Source organism: Sphaerodactylus townsendi, linkage group LG07 (genome assembly GCF_021028975.2).
Source record: "Sphaerodactylus townsendi isolate TG3544 linkage group LG07, MPM_Stown_v2.3, whole genome shotgun sequence".
Classification (NCBI taxonomy): domain Eukaryota; kingdom Metazoa; phylum Chordata; class Lepidosauria; order Squamata; family Sphaerodactylidae; genus Sphaerodactylus; species Sphaerodactylus townsendi.
The window spans coordinates 99,524,071-99,544,995 of NC_059431.1; the positions used below are offsets into that span (position 1 = coordinate 99,524,071).

The 20,925-nt window shown below is 42.8% G+C and overlaps 1 protein-coding gene across 4 annotated transcripts; it reads left to right on the plus strand.

The window, feature by feature from the left end:
• Positions 1-7,689: 7,689 nt before the first annotated feature.
• Positions 7,690-20,719, plus strand: XPA (XPA, DNA damage recognition and repair factor). 4 transcript variants are annotated; one of them, XM_048504268.1, is made up of 7 exons: positions 7,690-7,902; positions 9,690-9,850; positions 10,576-10,686; positions 13,962-14,067; positions 15,865-16,030; positions 17,310-17,427; positions 18,476-20,719. In XM_048504268.1, the coding sequence occupies exons 2-7, from the start codon at positions 9,712-9,714 to the stop codon at positions 18,622-18,624; spliced, it is 789 nt and encodes a 262-aa protein (XP_048360225.1). In that variant the 5' UTR covers positions 7,690-7,902; positions 9,690-9,711; the 3' UTR covers positions 18,625-20,719. The 4 variants fall into 4 exon arrangements, with proteins under 4 accessions (XP_048360225.1, XP_048360228.1, XP_048360226.1 ...); XM_048504271.1 differs by lacking the exon at positions 7,690-7,902 and adding an exon at positions 7,912-7,950; XM_048504269.1 differs by lacking the exon at positions 7,690-7,902 and adding an exon at positions 7,960-8,000.
• The last annotated feature ends 206 nt before the right edge of the window (positions 20,720-20,925 follow it).

Genomic DNA, 20,925 nt, shown 5'->3' on the forward strand with positions numbered 1-20,925 from the left:
GATCCTGGTTTTAATATAGTGATTATTTCTGTTTCTCTCCACATGTTTCTGGTATTTTCTGTCCCTTTTAATATCTTATTATATAACCCTTTGTAAGTTCAGGTATTAATATTTCTGCCATTTCTTTAACTAATACTCTGCTATAAATCCATCTAAACCAGGAGACTTGTTTACATTCTTTAGAATTCTTCTTTTTTATTACTAAGCCTATTTCTTCTCTGTGTTATATCTTCCTCCATACCTTTTGTTTCTCCTCCTGTGTTAAGATCTTTTTATGTATTTCTTCTGTCCTTTCTGTATCTATCCTTTTAAATAATTTTGAAATTAGAACTGTGCAAAGCCTTTGTCTGACTTCTTATATTTTCCTGTTATTCTCTTCATTGTTTTCACTTATTATTGATTTAACTCTTTGTTTTTTTCTTTCTTTTTCTTTAAGTAATTGGCTAGTTGTTTCAATTTGACTTTTGTATCATTTGGTTCTTTGAAATTGATTTTTGACCCATATGTCTTTTTCCATAACTCTGACTGGATCCTGAATTCTTCCAGGTTGTTTATTTTAGTAGTTTTAATTCATTATAATCTGTTATATTATTTCCTATTCTGTAGTTTATCCTACTGCAGTTCTTTTGAATTTTTTCCACTAATTGATGTCCTTTCCTCTTATTTAATGCCTTTTTCTTGTCTTCTTTTGTATTTCCTATATACACAATACCCTCTCATTAATAAGCCTTGAGGGCATCCCACAAACTTATCCATGTCTGAGGCTGATTGTTTCTATTTTCTAGGAAATAATTATTTAGTTCCTTCCTGTAAAATCTTCTTATTTCTTTCATTCTTCATTATAATATAATCATTTCTCAATCTATACTGTTTTGTCCTCTCTTTGCCAGTCTGAATGTAGCTACCACGGAGCAATGGTCTGAGAATCCACCTCCTTTATGTGTTTGGATCTCTACACATTGTATAGACTCCATGTTCTTTGTCAGAATGTAGTCTATGTATGTGAATTTTTTATGTCTGTTAGAATAGAAAGTTGGTTTATTTGTGTTTTTTCCCATCTCCCTCATACATAGTAGTTATATCTCCATTGTTTTAAAGCCCTTATAAGTTCTCAAATCCATATTACAGTCTCCCCACTATTAATGTTTCTCCTTTATATGTCCCTTTGTACTCTGTTAAATTGTTTTTTGTAGGAAACTCTTTTGTTTTTTGTTAGGTGCATATAAGTTCATTAGTGTTATTTGCTTATCTCATTAAGGAAACCTTTGTAACAAAATCCATCTCCCATTTTGATCCTTCACATGTTTCCCTAGTATATTTATATTATTTTTCGCTAAAATGGCCACCCCATTCTTCTTTTCCCCTCTGCTCTTGATTCACGCCAAAATAAGGTTTTTCCAGCCCGTAGCTTTATTAAAGGAGCAATATCTCTCTTTTTCTTTGCTATGCGTTTCTTGGATGCAAACCAAATCCCAGTTTTCTTTCTTAACTAGTTTGGCTAGTTTAAATCTTTTGAAGATTGGAATTTAATCCGTTAATATTTACAGATACAAGGTTTTAAATCTCCTGCCATAAGTAATAATTTTTGTCTACTACTATTTTCTGGCCTGCTGCATGTTTCATATTCATTTTTCCCCCACATTTTCCCCCCTTCCCCCCCTTTCCAGATGTTCTGAGGAGCGATTCCTCCCTCCCACATCACTTGGATTTTACAACCCTTCTCTGTGTCTCTCCCTCCTCTCCCCTAGCTATATTCTTAAGACAATTCTCTCTGTTAATGGCAATCAATCAATTTAAAAAATTCTTATAACATTCAAATAAAAGATACTTCTCTTAATACATACATATCCACTCAGATTGCATTTTACAACCTATTTTTTCCATCATCAGAAGAGAGTTTTCTGTCCAAGCAAGTTCCATGCCCATTTTTTGATGTTTACTGAAACAGTAGTTGAAGTTTGCCGTACAATGCTATTCAAAGACAAATTTCTGGGAAATTTTCCCAGATTGTTCAAAATAAACAGAAATGTTAGAACAGATTACTGTTTTAGTATCTTCTAAAAACTACATACAAGAGTTGTTTTAGTTAGTGATTGTTTATTCAGTTAAATTCTATTAGATACTTAGAGTGAGAATGTTATATAGCCATTTAAAAGAATTTTTGAAGAAGTCTTGACTTATGTTATCTTTCTTTGGCGCTTTGAACGTCTGGTATCTTCTGTAAGTTTTACAGCCTGGTCCTGCATGTCTTCTTCTTCTGAATCACTGTCTGTCTGAGGTTCTGCAGCTTCCAAGGAAAGACCCAGTTTATCCAGTAGGAAGTTTTTGTATTGCCTCCCTCGGGGTTCTTGCTATATATTTCTGATTGTTTTCAAAATGCAAAACTCGCCATTGGTAAAATCCATGAGAATTTTTTTGTTTGCCCTTTATATAAGGCATGCTTGCAAAAGGCATTAGTGCTTTCTTGATTTGTGCAGCGTTTCTGGTGAGAGATCTTGTCTCACAAAAAATTTTCTCTTGCTCTTTATACATCAGAGGCTGAGCTTTTCTCTGCTTCTTGTATAGTGTTTCCTTTGAATTCTCTTCTGTAGTGCATTTAAAAATAATGTCTGGGGTCTCCTGTTTCCTGAGAAAAGTCCCTCTGTGGGCTCTATCTATCGATTCCGGTGTCGTTGGAATGTTTATAGAATTGAGCCATTAAAAAGTGAAAGACCCATTACATTAACAGAAACCCAGGTACAAAAGTCCCCCAAATGAACTGTTATTTTCTCTCACCAACAGCACCAGCACTGAAAGGCTAAGTCTCAGGAAGCAGGAGAAATCCTCCATCCTCCAGACTCCAAAAACACCAAAGCCCAGTCGAAAGATGCTTGGACTCCAACCTGCCCAGAACTCACATACCTGGCAGCTCTGCTACCCAATTCCTAAGAGGGGCTGTAAGGCTCTGGAACAAAGCAAAGCTGCCAGCATCCCCACCCACCCCCTCGCAATGGTGGCAAAGGCTCTGGCAGCAAAATCTATGGCTCTCTGGGATACCTGGAGAGAAGGGAAGTCTTACTCAGCACAAGTCCCACCTGCCAATCAGAGGTGTGGTAGGCCTCTCCTTCTGTAATTAGGACCACCAAGTGGAACATGAATAGCAACATAAAGTTTTAGAGTTCTGTCAAGAGCTCTTTATTAATTTTACTTTATTTTATTTTAAATGTTTCTTAACCCTCCTTTCCATTTTGCAGAACTCAAAGGGTCTTACAGTGTAAATAAAATGGATATTTTAAAAAATTTTGTTTTGATTTCACTAAGTAAAGCAATTCTCAATTGATTGATGTTACAGAACTTGAGTATATGATTTCAGTAACGAAATCTACGTGACAGGAATTTTTTTTGTTATACTTTGCTTGCTTTTGATCTGTTTTGCATCAACATAGTTATGTAATATCTTGTTTAATAAATCAAATAAAAGAAATACATTGTTCCCATATTTCAATACACATTTTTCTTTTTCATGTCTAGGTAAAACTTTGCTTTAGCTGGAGAAAGGGGATGAGATTTCCTGGCATCTCCTACTCCCTTGTCCCTTCCTTTCACACTGATCTTAAACAGATTGTTTCAGAAAAGGATAAGAAAATTGTATACACTCCAGCTACATGTACAGGGTTGTAGAGGCCAGGTGGGAATTGAATGGGAACCCAGAATCCCAAGGATGATGGATCACAAAAATCCAGAGGGTTGATGTCTATTAATCCTTTCCGACTCATAAGACAGAGTCTATCCCTGATAAACAAAGCAGGAAGGGGAGGATCTTTTCTAAAAGAAGGGTTAATGCTGCAATTTTCAGGGAAACTGGGAGGAATGCACCTGCCCCTGTGTTTGCCAACCACTGAATTCAGACTGGCTGCTGCTGCTCCTCCTCCTTTTCTTCCCCATAGCATAAGTGCAAAGTAGCCCGTTTTGCAGACAGAAGAGAGTGGAAAGAGAAAAGGGGGGGGGATTTGCCCTTTGCATCCCAGAGGGAGGAAGGAGCATGCACTTTAGCTGAGGAAAGGTCCCCAGCTGCCTCTGACCCACTGAGTCTCTTGAAGCTAGTTACCTTGTCTCCCCTTTTTTTAATCAGCTTCTCTCCAGCACTCCAGACGGAGTCTCTCCCTCTGCTGCGTTCTTTTGCTTCCTTATTTACCCACGTGTTGCATGCAGCTCGCCTTGCCTCCTGGCTCCAGAGAGTCTCTGGGTATGTGAAGGGAGGGGGTGGAGAGAGCTGAGAGTCGACTCACTGAGAGAGTCGAAGCTGCTGGCTGGCCCACCCCTCCTTTTGTTTACCTTCTAAACTTCCCTTCCACAGCCTGAACTCTGGGAAGGTGCTGCTGGCTGCACAGAATCTGTTTGCCCTGGCAGGGCAGTGGATGCCTGGCAGCTTCCTGAGCGGCCAGCCGGTGAGGGGGGAAGGGGGAGGGGCCAGGCTAGCCCTTAGCAACCCCTTCTCGGCACTAAAAAAAAATTAGTAACCACCTCTCGGGAGCCCGCTGCATCCCGCCTCTGCACATGACTACATCCCTCGCATGCCCCCCACGTGACTAAACGGCCTCATGCCCTGGGCAGCCGCCCATCCTGCCCAATGGAGGTTACGCTAGTGGCACACAGCTGATATTAGTACATAAATGCCAACTAATAAATAATGTAGTATGATTGCAGGCAACGGCCAGATCAATGTATTGTCATAAGATCACATTGCATTAGATATCTGATGCTTTTAAAAAATTCAGGACTCTCAATATCCAGTTTAGGCGCACTGATTTTTCTTCTGCAGATCAAATAAAAAGGCTAAGAGTCCTGGCCAGACTTCTGCCCCATGGATTTAGAATTGTATAACTCTGTTTAGAATTTCACCATAAAGAATTAATTCCTAAATGTAACTGCAGCCCAGTCTAAGAGTTTTTATTTGGAAATAAGACATGCAATGGGACCCATTCCCAAGTAGACATGTGTGGAATTGCAGCCTAAGACTCTGCAGTGACGGCTATACCAATCATCATCAGTATACCTAATAGGCAACATGGTCTCCATCTGCAGATATTTAAATCTACAGGTCAGGGTCCAAAACCCCTCAGAAAGCTGCCTTTTGGAAGGCTTCTTAGGCCATTTCCTCACTTAAAAAAAAAAGCAGAGGCAAAACGGTTTTGTAAGCTTCGGGTGTTTTTGAGCGCGCAGTCATGCTCCCCACTGCAGGTAGTCGCGTGGGGTTTCCCAAAAGGCACTGTTCCAAACAGGAACAGAAATTACACGCGCTGAGGGGTCGCAAGGGCAGCAGAATCAGGGCGGCTGCGTTGTCGCCGCTCCAGTAGTGGGGAGTGCTGCTGGAACCCACGTTACTTGGAGCAAGTAGCGCGCAACAAAAGGTGAGTGGGGAAACGGCCTTATTCTCCACCTTGCTGGAGCTTTATGAGCAGCTAGATGATGGGTGGGAGATTCTGCTTCCCCTGACTTTTGAGCTGAAACTGCTGGTAAGTGTCAGCACTGGAGGTAGCTAGGCAAAGAAGAGGGCAAGCTAAATTCCTCCCAGTGGGTGAGGGGTGGGGGGACTGGTAAGCGTCCCAGCAAGTGGTTGGCCCAGCGGCGGGGAGGAAAGGCTGCGATCCCCCATGAGTCTCCTGGGTCCCCCTTGTAATCCTATATTTGTATATAAACTGACCTACTTGCACAAAGTAACAACTGCATTGATTCACAATGCTTGTAGCGCACTCTGGTGTCTATTATTAAACTTGAACTCTCCTGTGCGTCTTAATAAAAGGTATAATTATGTGGACTGTGTTCTGGTTATTTGAATTTTACTTTTGGACTAGGCATCGCTGCCAACAACTTTTGTTATTAAGATTGCCTGTGTTCTGGGTTTATCACAAAATGGTTATAAGAAGAAATTAGGTTTGAAGGCAAGAAAATTAAAGTTTGCATCTACAACAATGATTTTCAGTGTGTGTTCCTGGGATTTCTTGAAAATTTATCAGGCAGGAAAACTTATCAAGCAAAAGATCAGCAATGATGGACTAGCATTAGAGTGTCAAACTAAGATATCAACCTGAGTTTAAATCTTGACTCTGCTGGGTGATCTTGGGTTGGTCACTCTTGCTCAGTCAAATTTACCTCACAGATACAGTTGCCAACTTTGGCTTGGAAATTTGTGAACATTTGGATATGGTGATTGGGAAAATTTGCGAGGAGAAGAACTCAACAGGGAAATAGTACTATAGATTCCACCCTCAGAATCTGCCATTTCCTTCGGGGATCTCAGTAGCCTGAGATCAGCTGTATTTCCAGGAAAAGACAAGGCCCTGCTTTGAGGTTGATAGTTTTGCAAACAGGGTTATGAAAAGAAAATGCAAAAGAAGCACCATATATGGCATTGGGCAGTGCAATCCTGAGGAGTGGGGGATAGTTCCTGCAAGCCAAGCCACAAGCAACACTCTCCTGACCGCTGTGAAGTGCCCAGTGTAGCACAGTGGGCTCTGCCTACCTTTTTGCCTATATAAGTCTGCACTGGCTAATGGGGCCATCCCCAAACCTAAAGACTAAAGCCAGCTTTGCTCCTGGGAACTCCCCATCTAGTGCCGGCTTCGGTGCTGAAGGAGCACTGGTGCTACAGCTGTGTTGGTGTCCAGATGTCAGGTTCCCCCCAAAAGTGTAAGTACCTCTGTGCCAATATAAATCCTCACCCCTCCTTAAAGCATGAAGTGAAATTGATACTGGGAGTGCAGGATTTTTTTTTTTAAGAAATAAATAAATAATGTTTCTTTCCCAGACTTGATAAATGATACTTCAGCCAACCCCCGGACCCTAGTTTTGTGACTTTCAAGATGGGAAAAATCAAAGGCTGACAGCTGATCTTTCATTCAGTATTCTGCTAGCACTGGAAAAAATGGGGAAAAATATGATGATAAAAATGATAGCATAAAAGAACACTCATGTGAGATTTCTATTCCATATAAACATGCCCCCCCCCCTCAACTTCTTTATAGTTGATTACAGATTCAGTTGATAGCAAAAGCATTAAGAGCATTGTGCTTGGAGCAACAGGCAAGGAGATATTGTGAGAGCAACCTTAAGCAGAAATACTCAAAATCCTGTCAAGTCTATCCAGTGAGGCTAAATGCTCTTAAGATTGCACTGTTAAGTTCCCCTCTTTGCACTGGGGTTAATGCAGCATCAAACAAAGCCATCTTCAAGGAAGGACAATGGACTTTACTTTTGAGTATGTAAAGCCCTGTGGCACAGAGCAGTAAGCTGCAGAACTGCAGTCAAAGCTGTGGTCACGACCTGAGTCCGATCCCAACAGATTTCAGGGTAGCTGGCTCAAGGTTGACTCAGCCGTCTATCTTTCTCTGAGGTCGATAAAATGAGCATCCAATTTACTGGGGGTAAAATGTAGATGACTGAGAAAGGCAATGACAAACCACGACGCCAATAGTAGATGTCGTGGTGTGATGTCAGTAGTGACCTAGTCAGAGACTCATCATGGGAAGGATTTGGAGTCCAACAAAACAAATCCCGGGCAGATTTTACTGGGTCTACACAGAGGCGCTCCATGGTGAGGGGAAAGCCCTTATACTGGAGGCCTTCTGAACAGGATTTCACAAGAGGCGGCCACGGAGGGGCTTCGGTTTGCATTTCGTGTCACAGAGAGGAGAGAGAGGCCCGCCGCCATCTGCGCCTCAGCTGAAACGCAACCAGCCCGAGGGAAATTTCCCTCCAACCTCGCTGCGCGTTCACGAGGAGACAAGGGGAAGCTCGGGCGCGGAAACGAGCGCGCCCCCGCTCTCTGACGTCAACGCGTCATGCCGCTCCCCAGCACGGGCTCCTCATACTAGGAAGGACGCCGGCTAAGGCGCATGCGCACACGGTTCCAGCCGTGCTTGTGTAAGTTGCGCGGTGCCGGTGACGTCCGGAAGGGGGTCGCGCGCATTTGTAGGTGGAGCGCGCGCACCGTGGGATGGGGGCGGCGGGGGTCGTCGAAGGTGGGCGTGAGAGGAGATGATACGGAGGGTGGCGGAGCTTGTGCATTTGTTATTGTGTGTGGGTGTGGGTGAGATTTCAAAGGAATAAGGAGACTGAGACGAAGGTGGGCGTCGATTGGCATGTATCCGTTCAGTAGTGACTGGGTTCTGCTACATCTGGATCTTGCCCCCTTAGTCTGTTTTCCCTGAGTGTTTAGGCTGTGCAGGGTCTAATGGACCTAAAGGGAAAAGTCCAGTTTTGCCTTGCCTGGAATGCTGCCACACCTGAGGATGCTGACATGTTCTCAGTGCAGCCTTGAGTTACACCCTTCTAAGCCTATTCACTTCGATGGGTTTCTGAGGGTGTAACTGCTTAGGATCCTTTGTCCATGTGTGCATTCTTTGTGCAATTAGCACTGACCGAGACAGTTGCCACTGGTCTGTTCAGTGTCATAGCAAACATGGACAGAGTTATGCAGATCATAAAATGGGAGCCTTGTAACATCTTAAAGACTGGATAATGTTTTTGTAAATCTCTGAAAGGGTTGTTTATTTCTCCATAAGCTTTTGTAGACTGGAGTCTACGTTGTCAGGTGCATGTATGAAACTAGGTGGGGACACTCTTTCTATCTTTTTTTCCCTTTACATAGTGTATTTTCACACTCCTTTCCCACTCTTTTAAGTTTTTCCGGGTGTTTAACATGTAAAAACATACATAATTGCACTGATGCTTCCTTATACAGAATTGCACCGATGATACAAAATCAATATAGACTAGAGCAACATAAGACTGTTTAAATAACACAGTGGAGTAAACCTCAATAGTGTGTACTCTTCAGTAAACATGAATAGGATTTCACCCAAAAAGCCATAATTGAGGTCACAAAAGAAGAAAAAACTTTTTATGATGGTTCTAATTTTTGTGATAGTAATTTTCTTGGACTTACGGCAGCTATTTTGTTCCAGCCGTTTGGTTGCTGTGCCCACTGGGCCGTGTCAGAATTCCAGATGTGTCTGTAGGCCCAAAAAGGTTAGGCACCCTTGCCACAGGGTTTTCAAGTCAAGAGATGAGCAGAGGTGGTTTGCCATTGCCTGCCTCTGTTGTTCCTATGTTCAGCAGCCATGAACTTCCTTGATGATCTTGCATCCAAGTGATCTTGCTTCCTTGGTGGTCTTGCTTCCTTGGTGGTCTTGCTTCCTTGGCCTTACCTTCTGAGATCACACTGGCCTGAGCCATCCCTGTCAGAGCACTATTGTTCACTTGGCAGGGTGCCAAATGCACACCTGTTACCTTGTGGTTGAAGTGGCCCAGACTTGAAAAATCTTTACTTTAAGCAGCATCCCTGTGCATCCAATGGTGTCCATTCAACCATATGTAAAACGACAAAGCACCATTCATGCACAGGGATAAATTGCACAACTTTTCTTTTAAGATTCCGATTGCCAAGGCAGGCAGGGAACAGGTATATATGAGAGATGGTCACTGTCAGAAGGATGCAGTATTTGGTCAACACTGGCACATCTCTTTCAGTGTTATTCTCAAGACCCATGATGTATTTTGCTCTGTTTAGTTGGGTCCCAATGATAGGCTGTGGCCACTGCAGTCAATGTTAAATGATGGGAGAAAATCTGGACGGGGAACAGCCTGTGCAACATCTCTCAATGGGTAAGGTTGGCAGCATTTCTGATTTCTTCTTTTTATTTTTCTAGATTTCTGGCTCTGAACCTAGTTATGGACGCCCTCACTCCTGAGGGGGATGCCCCCTCACTCTCTGCAGCAATGAAAGCAAAGATTGAACGGAATCGTCAGCGGGCATTGATGCTGCGGCAGGCGCGGCTGGCTACTCGGCCCTATCCAGCCACTGGCGAAGGTTTGCTTTGCAGCCTAGTACATGGGTCAAGGGTCCAGGTCTTTCAGGTGCAGTTTAGCCTATGGCTGGCACGAGAGGGAGACCTGCTGATGGTAGGAAAGAAAAAGAAAAGGAGACGATGTAATAGTCAAAGTGGAGTCTAAAAGGCTGGGATTCTGGTATTTCTAAACTGTAACCCTAGCCTTTAATTTTGAAATCAGCTCCAGTTATTCAATGTGGGGAAAGAAATCCTATATGATCATTCCCATTTCTGGACAAAATCCCAAGAGAGAAAGTGTGGCAGTAGCCATTGTTCTTTGAGGCTGTCTCCATTCTAACTGTTTCAGAATTAAAGCTGAAGGGGAGTTGAAAGAGATAAGCAAAGCTTATAACATATGAACAGGAGATGTTGTCAATCCATTCTAATTATTTTGCTCTCTCAGGCTAGGCAGCTTGCACACTCGGGCAAACATAGAATAATTCTTAGCTTAAAAAGCAATTTTGACAGTGTGGACCCCACCTCAAGGTATGCTAACGCCGATCCTGGGAGTCAACCTGCTGTCTTTTTGTGCAGGTATCCTTATTTTTAAAATTGATGAGTCCTTAGGGGATTCTGGAGTTTGTGCTAGTGTATGGGCAAGGTTAATAATGGAAGTCTCATTAATTTCAAGAATAATGTTGTGTGTGAATAGCAAAGTTTCTTTTAATTTTGTGTGCCGGTGTGACACTTTTTGCCATCCTTTCAGGCAGTTCTAAAGTTAAGGCACTTCCTAAAATAACAGATACAGGGGGAGGATTCTTCCTGGAGGAGGAGGAGGAAGAGGAAGACGCAGCAGAGAAAATTGTTCACCCTCCAGGTAAATGGTGATGAATGTTGAAGCAATAGCTGACACCACTAACTGTTACATTTGCAGAAGATGACACAAAAGGAGAATAGGAATGGGGGAAAATTGACTACTGTTTTCTTGTGGAGATACAAAAGAAATCTGAAATTTTACACAATGTGTAGAAAGAATTATTCACTTTTCAGCAGTTACCCAAACTGGTACTGCACTCAGCTAAGTGCTGCTTTTTATTTTGTGATTGTGTGTCCTAGTTTCCCTGAGCAAGACTGTCAGCAAAACACTGCACGCAAACAGAGGAGGAAGGGGCTTCTTAACCTTTGTTCCTCTGTTGTCTGTTTAAAATGACCATTACTCTCCAGTTGCTTTCCCACTCCCGGGGGGAAAGATGGGTCCTCACATCCTTCACCTACAGGTTGGCAAGAGAGAAGAAGGGATGACTTTGAGCTGAGGTTAAGCCAATTTCTCCCCTGCTCTCAGTTCTGCATTTAAGAACCCAGCTTCTTTTCTCAGGTGAGGGATTCATTGGACTACAAAAAGAAACCTAAGAACTTCTTGTAACACGTAGCTTGGCCTTAGTAGGGCTGAGAAGGTAAAGGGGGTTTGGAAGCTGAATGTGGCCATCCTCACGCCAGAGATCTTCCTGCCACAGTAGCAAAAAGTTGCATGCAGGCCTCTGTATGTGAAGGGTTTCCACAGTCCAATACACCAAACAGTATATTGTAGGCAAGTAAGTATCAAATAAAACAAAGAACACTGTACTGTGGGCTACAATCAAGTATATGCTTCCATAATATATAGGTGATGGGTGCTGAGATTTAATATAAAATGCACAAGTGGAAACACAAAAAGCAGTAAAAGTCAAGCAAGAACAATATCAAATACAAAAATCTACCTAGAGACTTCGCCAGCATAAATGTAGTGGTTAAGAGCAGGTGGATTCTAATCTGGAGAACCGGGTTTGATTCCCCTCTCCTCCACTTGAGTGGCAGCGGCTTATCTGGTGAGCCAAATTTGTTTCCACACTCCTACATTCCTGCTGGGTGACCTAGGGCTAGTCACAGTTCTCTCAGAACACTCTCAGCCCCACCTACCTCACAAGGTGTCTGTTGTGGGGAGAGGAAGGGAAAGGAGCTTATAAGTCACCTTGAGTCTCCTTATAGGAGAGAAAGGTGGGATATGAATCCAAATTCTTCTTCTTCAAACAAATGTATAGATTCCAGTAAAGTCCATATCCAAATTAGAAACAAAGAGACAGGATATCCAGTGATTCTCCCCTGTTTCAAAGGAAGCTCCAACTTCTTCAGTCAGAGATGTAAAGAAACACAGGTGGTTGGCTGTGCTGATTGTCTGAGACCTGGTTCAAACTGGATGTGCTCAGCCAGGGAACCCTGCACCTGCCCAGTTGGGCCCTCAGTTGTTGAGTGTGGACTCTCCAAAGATTGGAAGCCCATTGGTATTGCACCTGCATGCTGATATTTGTGGGCATGGCATGCTTGCAAAAAAAAAACCCTTTAATTGTCAGGTGTGTGCAAAGTCACATTTTGCCTTGTCAGTATCTCATTTAAACCAGGTGCTCAGGAGCAGCAGCAGCAGCAGGCCATTGCTTTCACATCCTGCACATGAGCTCCCAAAGGCACCTGGTGGGCCACTTCGAGTAGCAGAGTGCTGGACTAGATGGACTCTGGTCTGATCCAGCAGGCTAGTTCTTATGTTCTTATAAACACAGGCCTGGGTAGGGGAGGTCTGCATGGAATCAGCCCTCCCACACCCAGACAATAGTTTGGGGATTTTGCCATTGACAGCATTGTCTGCCTGGTCATTGAAGGAAAGCGCTGCTGTTTGAATGCATGCTGCTGACAGGTTATGAGTGAAAAGCACTTTGTGCTCCGTTGTGTAGTTACCAGCCCTTCTTGTCAGCCACAGAAAAAGGTGCTGCCTCAAGGATGACGGATTCAGGCATCTGGAGATGACAGACACAGTAGGGGGAAGCAGAGTCACCTGATAGGAGGTAGGCCATCTGTAGATCAGATTAAATGGAAGAAGTCTTGCTGGTATGTTTTCTTAGGTAACTTGAGTCCTGTCTAAATGGGGGTTCAGATTAGCACCCTTGCCATGCCATCAAGCAGAGTTACACGCTCCTAGCGGAACCAGTGTGATATAGTGGTTAAGAACATTGGACTCTAATCTGGAGAACCGGGTCCAGTTCCCCACTCCTCCACATGAAGCCTGTTGGGTCAGTCGCAGTTCTCTCAGAACTCTCCCAGCCCTCCCAGAGCAGGCAATGGCAAACCACCTTTGATTGTCTTTTGCCTTGAAGACCCTACAGGGTTGTCGTAAATCAGCTGTGACTTGACAGCACACACGTATGCACGCTCTCTTCTAAGTCTGTTGATGTCAGTGTGCTTAAAGGGGTGTAACTGCTTAGGATACTACTGTTGATTGCCTTTGATCTGAAACCACCCTCTCATGTTGTCTCTTTTACAGTTTTTATTTTAAAAATCAAATCCCAGTCTGTCAGTCAATCTACCTTTACTGGTAAAAATCAAATCCAAAGAGTTAAGAGACATAATAATATTACAGATACCTTTATTAGAAATCCTCTGCCATATGGTCTAGATCTTCATGGCTATGAGAAGAAATCTAGCAACTGGTTATATTCAGATTCTGACCAGACCAAACCCCCCCCCCCCCATTTTTCAATAGGGAGATTTCTCAGTTTATGAAGGAAAATATTAATAAAGCAGTCAAAGTTAGCATAGAAAACACAATCAAAGAAAACATGGGAAACAATCAATGGTACTCTCCAGTACTTTAAAAGCAAAGTGAAACAAATGTATTTTTCTATTCTATAAAATACACAACATTAGCATTTGCTAACATTTTTTAAAGACAAAAAATAATTATAAAATTGAAGTTCATAGATTGTAAAACTAAAGAAAAACATGGTTGAACTGTAACTGGCCACCTATCCTACCTCACAGGGATGTTGTGAGGGTAAAGTAACGGAGAGCAGAACAATGTGAGAACTTTTGGGTCCCCAAAGGGGAGAAAAGTGGCACGAAAAGGAAGTAGATAAATTACAATCATTGAGTGGTGGACTGTTCAATCACTCATGGCCTGCGCATGTGCAGTTCCCAAACAGAATTGCACAACTGCTGTGAAGATGAACCACCTTGCCTACTCAGATTTTCATTTCAACTTTGGTATATATTTTTTCTACATTCAAAAGTACTTTCATACGCAATATTTGAATGTTCCTGACAGCATCAATTGTTTGTTTCTAACAGGGCCTGTATTAGAATTCGACTATCTTATCTGTGAAGAATGTGGTAAAGAATTCATGGACTCCTACCTCATGAATCACTTTGATCTAGCAACATGTGATAATTGCAGGTATAAAGAAGATAAACAAGATCCTATTTGGTAAATGCTAATGAACTCCCCAAGACTGTGAAGGAAGGTTGGGTGAGGGGGGGAGTTGGTGTGCTGATTTTTGTGTTCTCAAATGATTCAGTTCCAAGTAGAAAATAAATTATATTTTATAAACATGCACTCAGTGAAGTTTGAAGCAATCAGTGTAATTACATTGAGGATTAGTGGAAATGCATGCCTTGCACAGAATATGGTTTGGTTGAGCAAAACAGCTGCATTAATTTTCATCCTGAACATTAATTTATATCCTGCTACTCCTCCAAGCTAAGTAAACACATTCTTGGACTTCTGTCTCACCAGTCTCAAGAAACTATAAGATTACTACATACGTAAGTGAAAATATTAATTACAAATGTTAAACTATTTCATTTTTTAACAAAATTTAACTGCAGCATACAAGTCCTTATCAGAGAGTATTGAAAGCTCATAAAGAAATACTGCAATAGCATGTTCTAATTTAGAAAGGTGACCAAGGGGGGGTATGTTTCATATTTTTAAAAACATCTATTGGGTGGAAGATGTTAATAGACAAGTTTGTTTTATTTTCCCATCAAAATTGAAATTAGACAGCAGTACATTCCAGGCAGAGAAAAATAGCACTCCTTTGCATTCACTGAAATTGTTTAACATTTGTAATTAATATTTTCACTTACGAATGTAGTAATCTTATATATATATTTCTAGAGGGGACGAAGTAGTTGCTTAATTATGTGGACTATGCATCATAATTAGGGCAGATCAGCCATCTGGAAAGTTTCAAAGCTTGTTAAGCAAAGCACGGCCCCTGAAAATTGTCAGCTGGGCCTTGAAGGATTGGAGCCACAAGAGGGTTTTCTGTATTAGCCAAAACTGTGTAGGTAGGTGAGCAGAATCTAGAACGGGAAGGCCTTCAGGACATAGCACAGTGATGGCGAACCTTTTTGAGACTGAGTGCCCAAATTGCAACCCAAACCCCACTTATGTATCGCAAAGTGCCAACCCAGCAATTTAACCTGAATGCTGAAATTTTGGTTTAGAAAAAACCGGTTGTCTCCCTCTTCCTCCGCCCCACCTGCTTGAGCAGGGGCCAGCCTGCTCTAGCCTTTTTGTGAACTGCTCTGTGCCTCTCTAGCATCTCTGCCTCCTCTGCGCCCTCCCCCCTCAGGCAGCAGCCACCCGGAGCACAGGCACCAGGCCCGCCAGCCGAGTTCTCCCTGCTCACCACAGTGCACGCATGTTGTGCTCAGTAGCCCAGGCCAGCCTAAATGTGTGTGTGTGTGTGGGGGGGTGATTTTCCGCGCCCCACATGACAAACTCTGTGTGCGCGTGCCCACAGAGAGGGCTCCGAGTGCCACCTCTGGCACCCGTGCCATAGGTTCGCCATCACTGACATAGCACAATGGATGGAAACAGGCAGAAGCACTGGCTGGTTTATAGCACAGTTATCCACCAACATTGCCTAATAAAACAATTGACATCTGCTTTGGCATAGCATGTTTGAACACCAAAACATTAAACCATTGGGCTGGACCGTGATCTTCTAGGTACATTTTAACAATTATTTCCATTGCATTTTTTACTATACATTGTGCTTAACTTTGATGGATTCTCATGCATTCTCTGAAAAACAGCAGTGGGGAGTGTTTCCTAACTTAACACTCTGAAGCAGACCCACAAATCCATTGCTGTAGGGTTAAGTTCCTTGAGGGAACATGCATTGCAGGGAAAAAAAGATCAGGGGTTTCTTGTTCTCGTGACTGCACTGAAATTTTGTTTCAGAGATGTGGAAGATAAGCATAAGCTCATAACAAGAACTGAAGCGAAGCAAGAGTACCTTCTAAAAGACTGCGATTTCGACAAGAGAGAACCAGTGCTCAAGTTTATTTTGAAGAAAAACCCTCACAATCCACAGTGGGGTGACATGAAACTATATTTAAAACGGCAGGTATGGAAGCTTGTAAACAGCCCCCCTCCCACACACACACACAATTTGTGTGCCCTCTTTGCAGTCTAAGCACATTAATGCTATAATGTATTAGTTTAACATTTGCACTAATAGAAACCAAACACAAAATGTGACAATATAACATTTGGTGATGTTCACTTATGTAATTTGTAAATTATATATTGGATACAAATAGCTTGTAAAGGCACCTGCTGTTAATAAGCACTAAAAAGGGATAAATATAACCTGCATCTTGATTAAACTGCAGTTAGTTTGTGATGCTTGAACACACTAACTGGGGCTTGTTGCTTCATTCTGGTTCAGTAACAACCTGTAGTGGTTAAAATGTGACGTGACACCCAGTGCTATGGAAGGGGGGCCTGTGTGAAATGAGATCCATTTTGGTGCACGAGCTTCCTTTGTTAAACGGAAATATTGAATCTTCAGTAATGCATTGTGTGTTTGAAGTGCTGTCAAGTTACAGCCAACTTATGGTGACCCCATAGGGTTCTTGAGGCAAGACGACCATTGGGTGATCAGATTGTTCAAGAAGGCAAGCGATTAACAGAATTGGCTTGCCATTGCCTACCTCTGTCTATATAGTGTCCCTGGACTTCCTTGGTGTCTCCCAACCAAGTAATAATCAGGGCCAACCCATCTTAGCCTCCAAGAGCTAATGAAATCAAGCTAGCCTGGGCCGTCCTGCTCAAGATAACACATTGTTACCCCAGTAACAACTGTAAAAGGAAAGCAAAGTATAAAAGCTCTGTGGGAACTGGGTCAAAGTCTTCACTTCCTGTGACATAGCTATAGACTTTTTATGAGGTGGGTTCGGGGGCGTGGCCATGCCGCCACCCACCCCTGGGGTGTGACCACACCTCCCCAAGCTCCGCCCCTGGCTTCAGTGCTTATAAAAGCAGCTCTCCAAGGCTGGGGATGGCAGTCTCTTCTCCCTGGAGAGGAGGGAAGAAGGGACTGCCGGCTGGGAGCTTTGGACATGCAATGGGGGGGTTAAACCCGTGAACCCCCCCTTACTTACATCCTTGCTTCCCTGTTTATTAAAGGAATTTTTCATAGAATTGAAGGAACCAGAATGGTTATCACCCATGCAACCTCATAACGATCACCTCTCTCAAGTCAGACCACGTTACTTCCTACCCACTGTTGTTATTACACTATTAGTCATGAGGTCACAAAAGCCACAGAGAAGTTGCCTGCCTAACTTTAAAAAACCAGTGCATTTCTGTAGCTGAAAATATCTGGAGATGTCATGTTGCAGGTAATAAAGCGCTCTCTTGAAGTTTGGGGTAGTGAAGAGGCGTTAGAAGAAGCCAAGGAAAGTCGCCAAGACAACAGAGAGAAAATGAAGCAGAAAAAGTTTGATAAAAAAGTTAAAGGTAAAAGACTAACATCGGACATCTTTGCCCCCTTCCTATCAGCGAAAGTTAATGCTCACTTCTTGGGCTATGCGTGATTTCCTAGCTCACTGGCCTTCTTTATCAGTGCTTAGTATGAAAGCTATCTGAGGCCTGTTCCACATGGGCCGAAGAAGCGGCTGTACACCGGCATAAATCATGCCTGAGGCGTGCAGGCGGCCCCAAAGCCGCCTGCGGCCCCCTCTTTTTCATCATCTCCCACTTACCTTCTGTCCCTGCGGAGCTCCGCAGGGATGGAGAGGTATGCCTCATTGAGCAAGGCAGGAAAACAGCACTTCCCAGCTGGTTGGGTGGGGGAAAAGCACAGCACCTCCTTGATGCAGACGCGGCAGCGGTGTGAACGGCGCCCCTGGAATGGTGGTTTTACCGTTCCAGGAGCGCTGTTTTGCGACCGTGCAGCACAGGCCTCAAGTTTTACAATGCCTGACACTTCTGACTAGTATTAAAGGCACTTTCTGTCACGTACAAATAAACAGTATCAGTAGAAGGTATCGCCAGCCCTAACACCTTCTGGCATGTACTAAATCTTCAGGTGGTTTTACAAAGCTGGCAAATAAAATGAACTTTTGACATTAGATTTTAGATGAAAGAAAGTGCCAACACATTACCCTTGGGCTGATTTTTCTTGCAAAGCAACTGAGCAGCTTTCTTCCAAGGAAACTTCCAAGGATATTTGTTTTTGCTGATCTTCGGAAATACATTGAAGGGAGTTTCTTCTAGAGGCATGACCCTGAAGAATTACAAGGGGTGGGGAGAGAGTGTGGCAAAAGCCTTTTTAAAAATCTCTCATGATACTGGAAATCCAGGCTGCTTGACGCCTTGCAGGGGAGCTGCTGTCGTTTTCATCCTCTTCAGTGAATGCATGTACTTACTTTAAGCAGAAAGCATGGGTCCTAAGCCCCCTTAAGTCCCCAGGGGTGTATCTGAAACAGCAGGCCACCTCTGGGTGCAGACTGCAGAACTTGGACTTGTTTGCATTTTAGTGAAATCATTCTGTGCTTTCCACTAGAGCTGCGTCGGGCTGTAAGGAGCAGCCTTTGGAAAAAAGACACCAGTGTCCACCAACATGAGTATGGAGCAGAAGAAGTGGTGGAGGACGATTTATACAAGAAGACCTGTACCACCTGTGGTTATGAATTGACATATGAGAAAATGTAAATGGACTTGCTTTTATAGGACACGCACCTTTTGTAATGTTGATTATTTATCCAGTAAAATGCATCACTTAATCTTTGTGCTTTTTTGTTTTTATACAGTTTGCCCCACGCAGCAGTTGAATGTGTGGTTTATTCTCTTGCCTCTATTCAGGGGATTCGCCACCCCCTTGGATTGGGCTGATAATTAAGTTATCAGGTTTCTTTAATTACACTCAACAATAGAACATTGCTTAATATCGACATTTTGTGGAAAAACATCTTAGGCATTTACAGGGCAGATCATTTGTGGCCTTTATGGACTTGAAATCAGCCTTTGACTCTATACATAGAAGTAGACTATGGGTGCCATATTAAATGACAAAAGATTATTTGGGCTTATAAAGGATCTTTATACTGATAACCTGATGAGAGTAAGGTATGTTACCCATGGGCCTCTTTCCAAGGAAATTCCAATGCTCAGAGGTGTGAAGCAAGGCTGTATTTTAGCTCCAACTCTTTTTAATATTTATATAAATGACCTTGAACAATTTTTACAAGTAACAAATGGCCATCTGCCAAAAATTGGCAAAAGAAAATTACCAATTCTTTTATATGCTGATGATACGACATTGGTATCTCGTTCTAGACCAGGGCTGAGGCATCAATTAACGTTACATGCAGATTACTGCCAGATAAATAGCCTTGAAATAAATTATAGGAAATCCAAAATTCTGGTCTTTGAGAAGAAATTCATGTCTAGGAGATGGTCTATTAATGGCCAAATCCTGGAACAGGTCAGAACTAGATGACTGATTCTTCAGACAAACCGAAGTCCTTGCAGTGCTAAGGAAGGAACCGCGGGGCTAAGCTGACCCTATAGGTCAAACTTTTTCATACTTGGGAGTGAACTTTTATCATGCTCTATCTTGGTCTTTTCATAGGAACGCTACAAAGCAAAAAGCAATAATTGGTATCAATGCTATTCTCCATTTTTATCGTACTAAAGGAGGTCATCATTTACCATCCACTGTCAAGGTTTTTAGTGCAAAGATCATGGCTCAAATTGTATATGCCGCACCTATCTGGATTCAGGGGACTAATGCTGAAATTGATAACGAGCGCAAGCAAAATTCTTGAGATCCCTTTTACGGGTTCCCAGTTGTGTTCCAAGTTCTGCTCTTCTTGAAATTGGAGAGCTTCCACCACTCGTACTCAGGATATGGATTGCCACCATAAAATTATGGTTAAAGGTTTTTCTTTTTGCTGAAAGGACAGGTTTGTTAACACACCTAGTCACTGAAGATTATTCTAAACTAGCGGACCTGGCCACGCTTCACTGTGGCTTACTGTGTGGAGTCACACATGGAAGGGAGGAGGAAGGGGAGAGGCGTACCAGCTTATTTCCACGGCGTGGCTTGGAACGCTCCTCCTTCCTGTCCCTGTGTGTTGCAGGCGCTTCCAGCAGCAGGCGGGTTCGCGTGGCATGAGCGCACACGCCGTGGCAATCGTGGGCAAGCCGCGGGTTTGGGGAAATGTGCGTTTTACTGGGCTCCAGTGTGACCTGTGAGCCCGGTGAAGGTCGCAAAACCTGCCCGCAATGGGAAGCCACATCGTGTCAAAATTTGGGAGCAATCGGTCCAGCCGTTTCTGTGTTAGAGCATGAAGAACACACGGTTACATTTTTATATATATAGATGGGCCACGGTTATTGGACACAAAGCAACTTCATGTGGCCTTTCTCCATCTTTTCTTACTTTATTGGGGCCTGATAAGGCTTTGAAAACAGTGATCCAGAGATTGAAGGATGTTACTTTGGCAGAACTTCGAATTCAGTCATTATCTGTCTGCTCTCCTTGTTTTTTTGGGACTGAATTATAATAACCCATTTAGTCCAGGAAATTCAGTCAAATTTATCACATTTTTTGGTACAGAGTAATTTTTGCAAAGGCAGATTTAACGTGCTCCTGAGGTTGTATTTGGTCGTTTTCTGGGTATTTCTTTTTCTAATAGATTTTGCCCATGTAACGATAATTAAGTGGTATCACTGACGCATGTCTTGCTCTTTTGTAAGTTATATCAGAGGATATGTCAAGATGGTTTACTACTGCTGATACCAGGCTGGCAAAACTATTCGCCCATAAAGCTAGTAATGACTCTCCTAGAGGACAAACGTAAAGGGCTTCCACCTTTAACTTGGATTGTATGATTATTTGTTGACTAATATGCTCGATTTTAATCTGTATATTTGCAATCTGTTTCTGTTTTAGAATGTATATTTTGCCTTTTAACTTGCCCGAAAATTTTAAATTCTTTTAACCCGTAA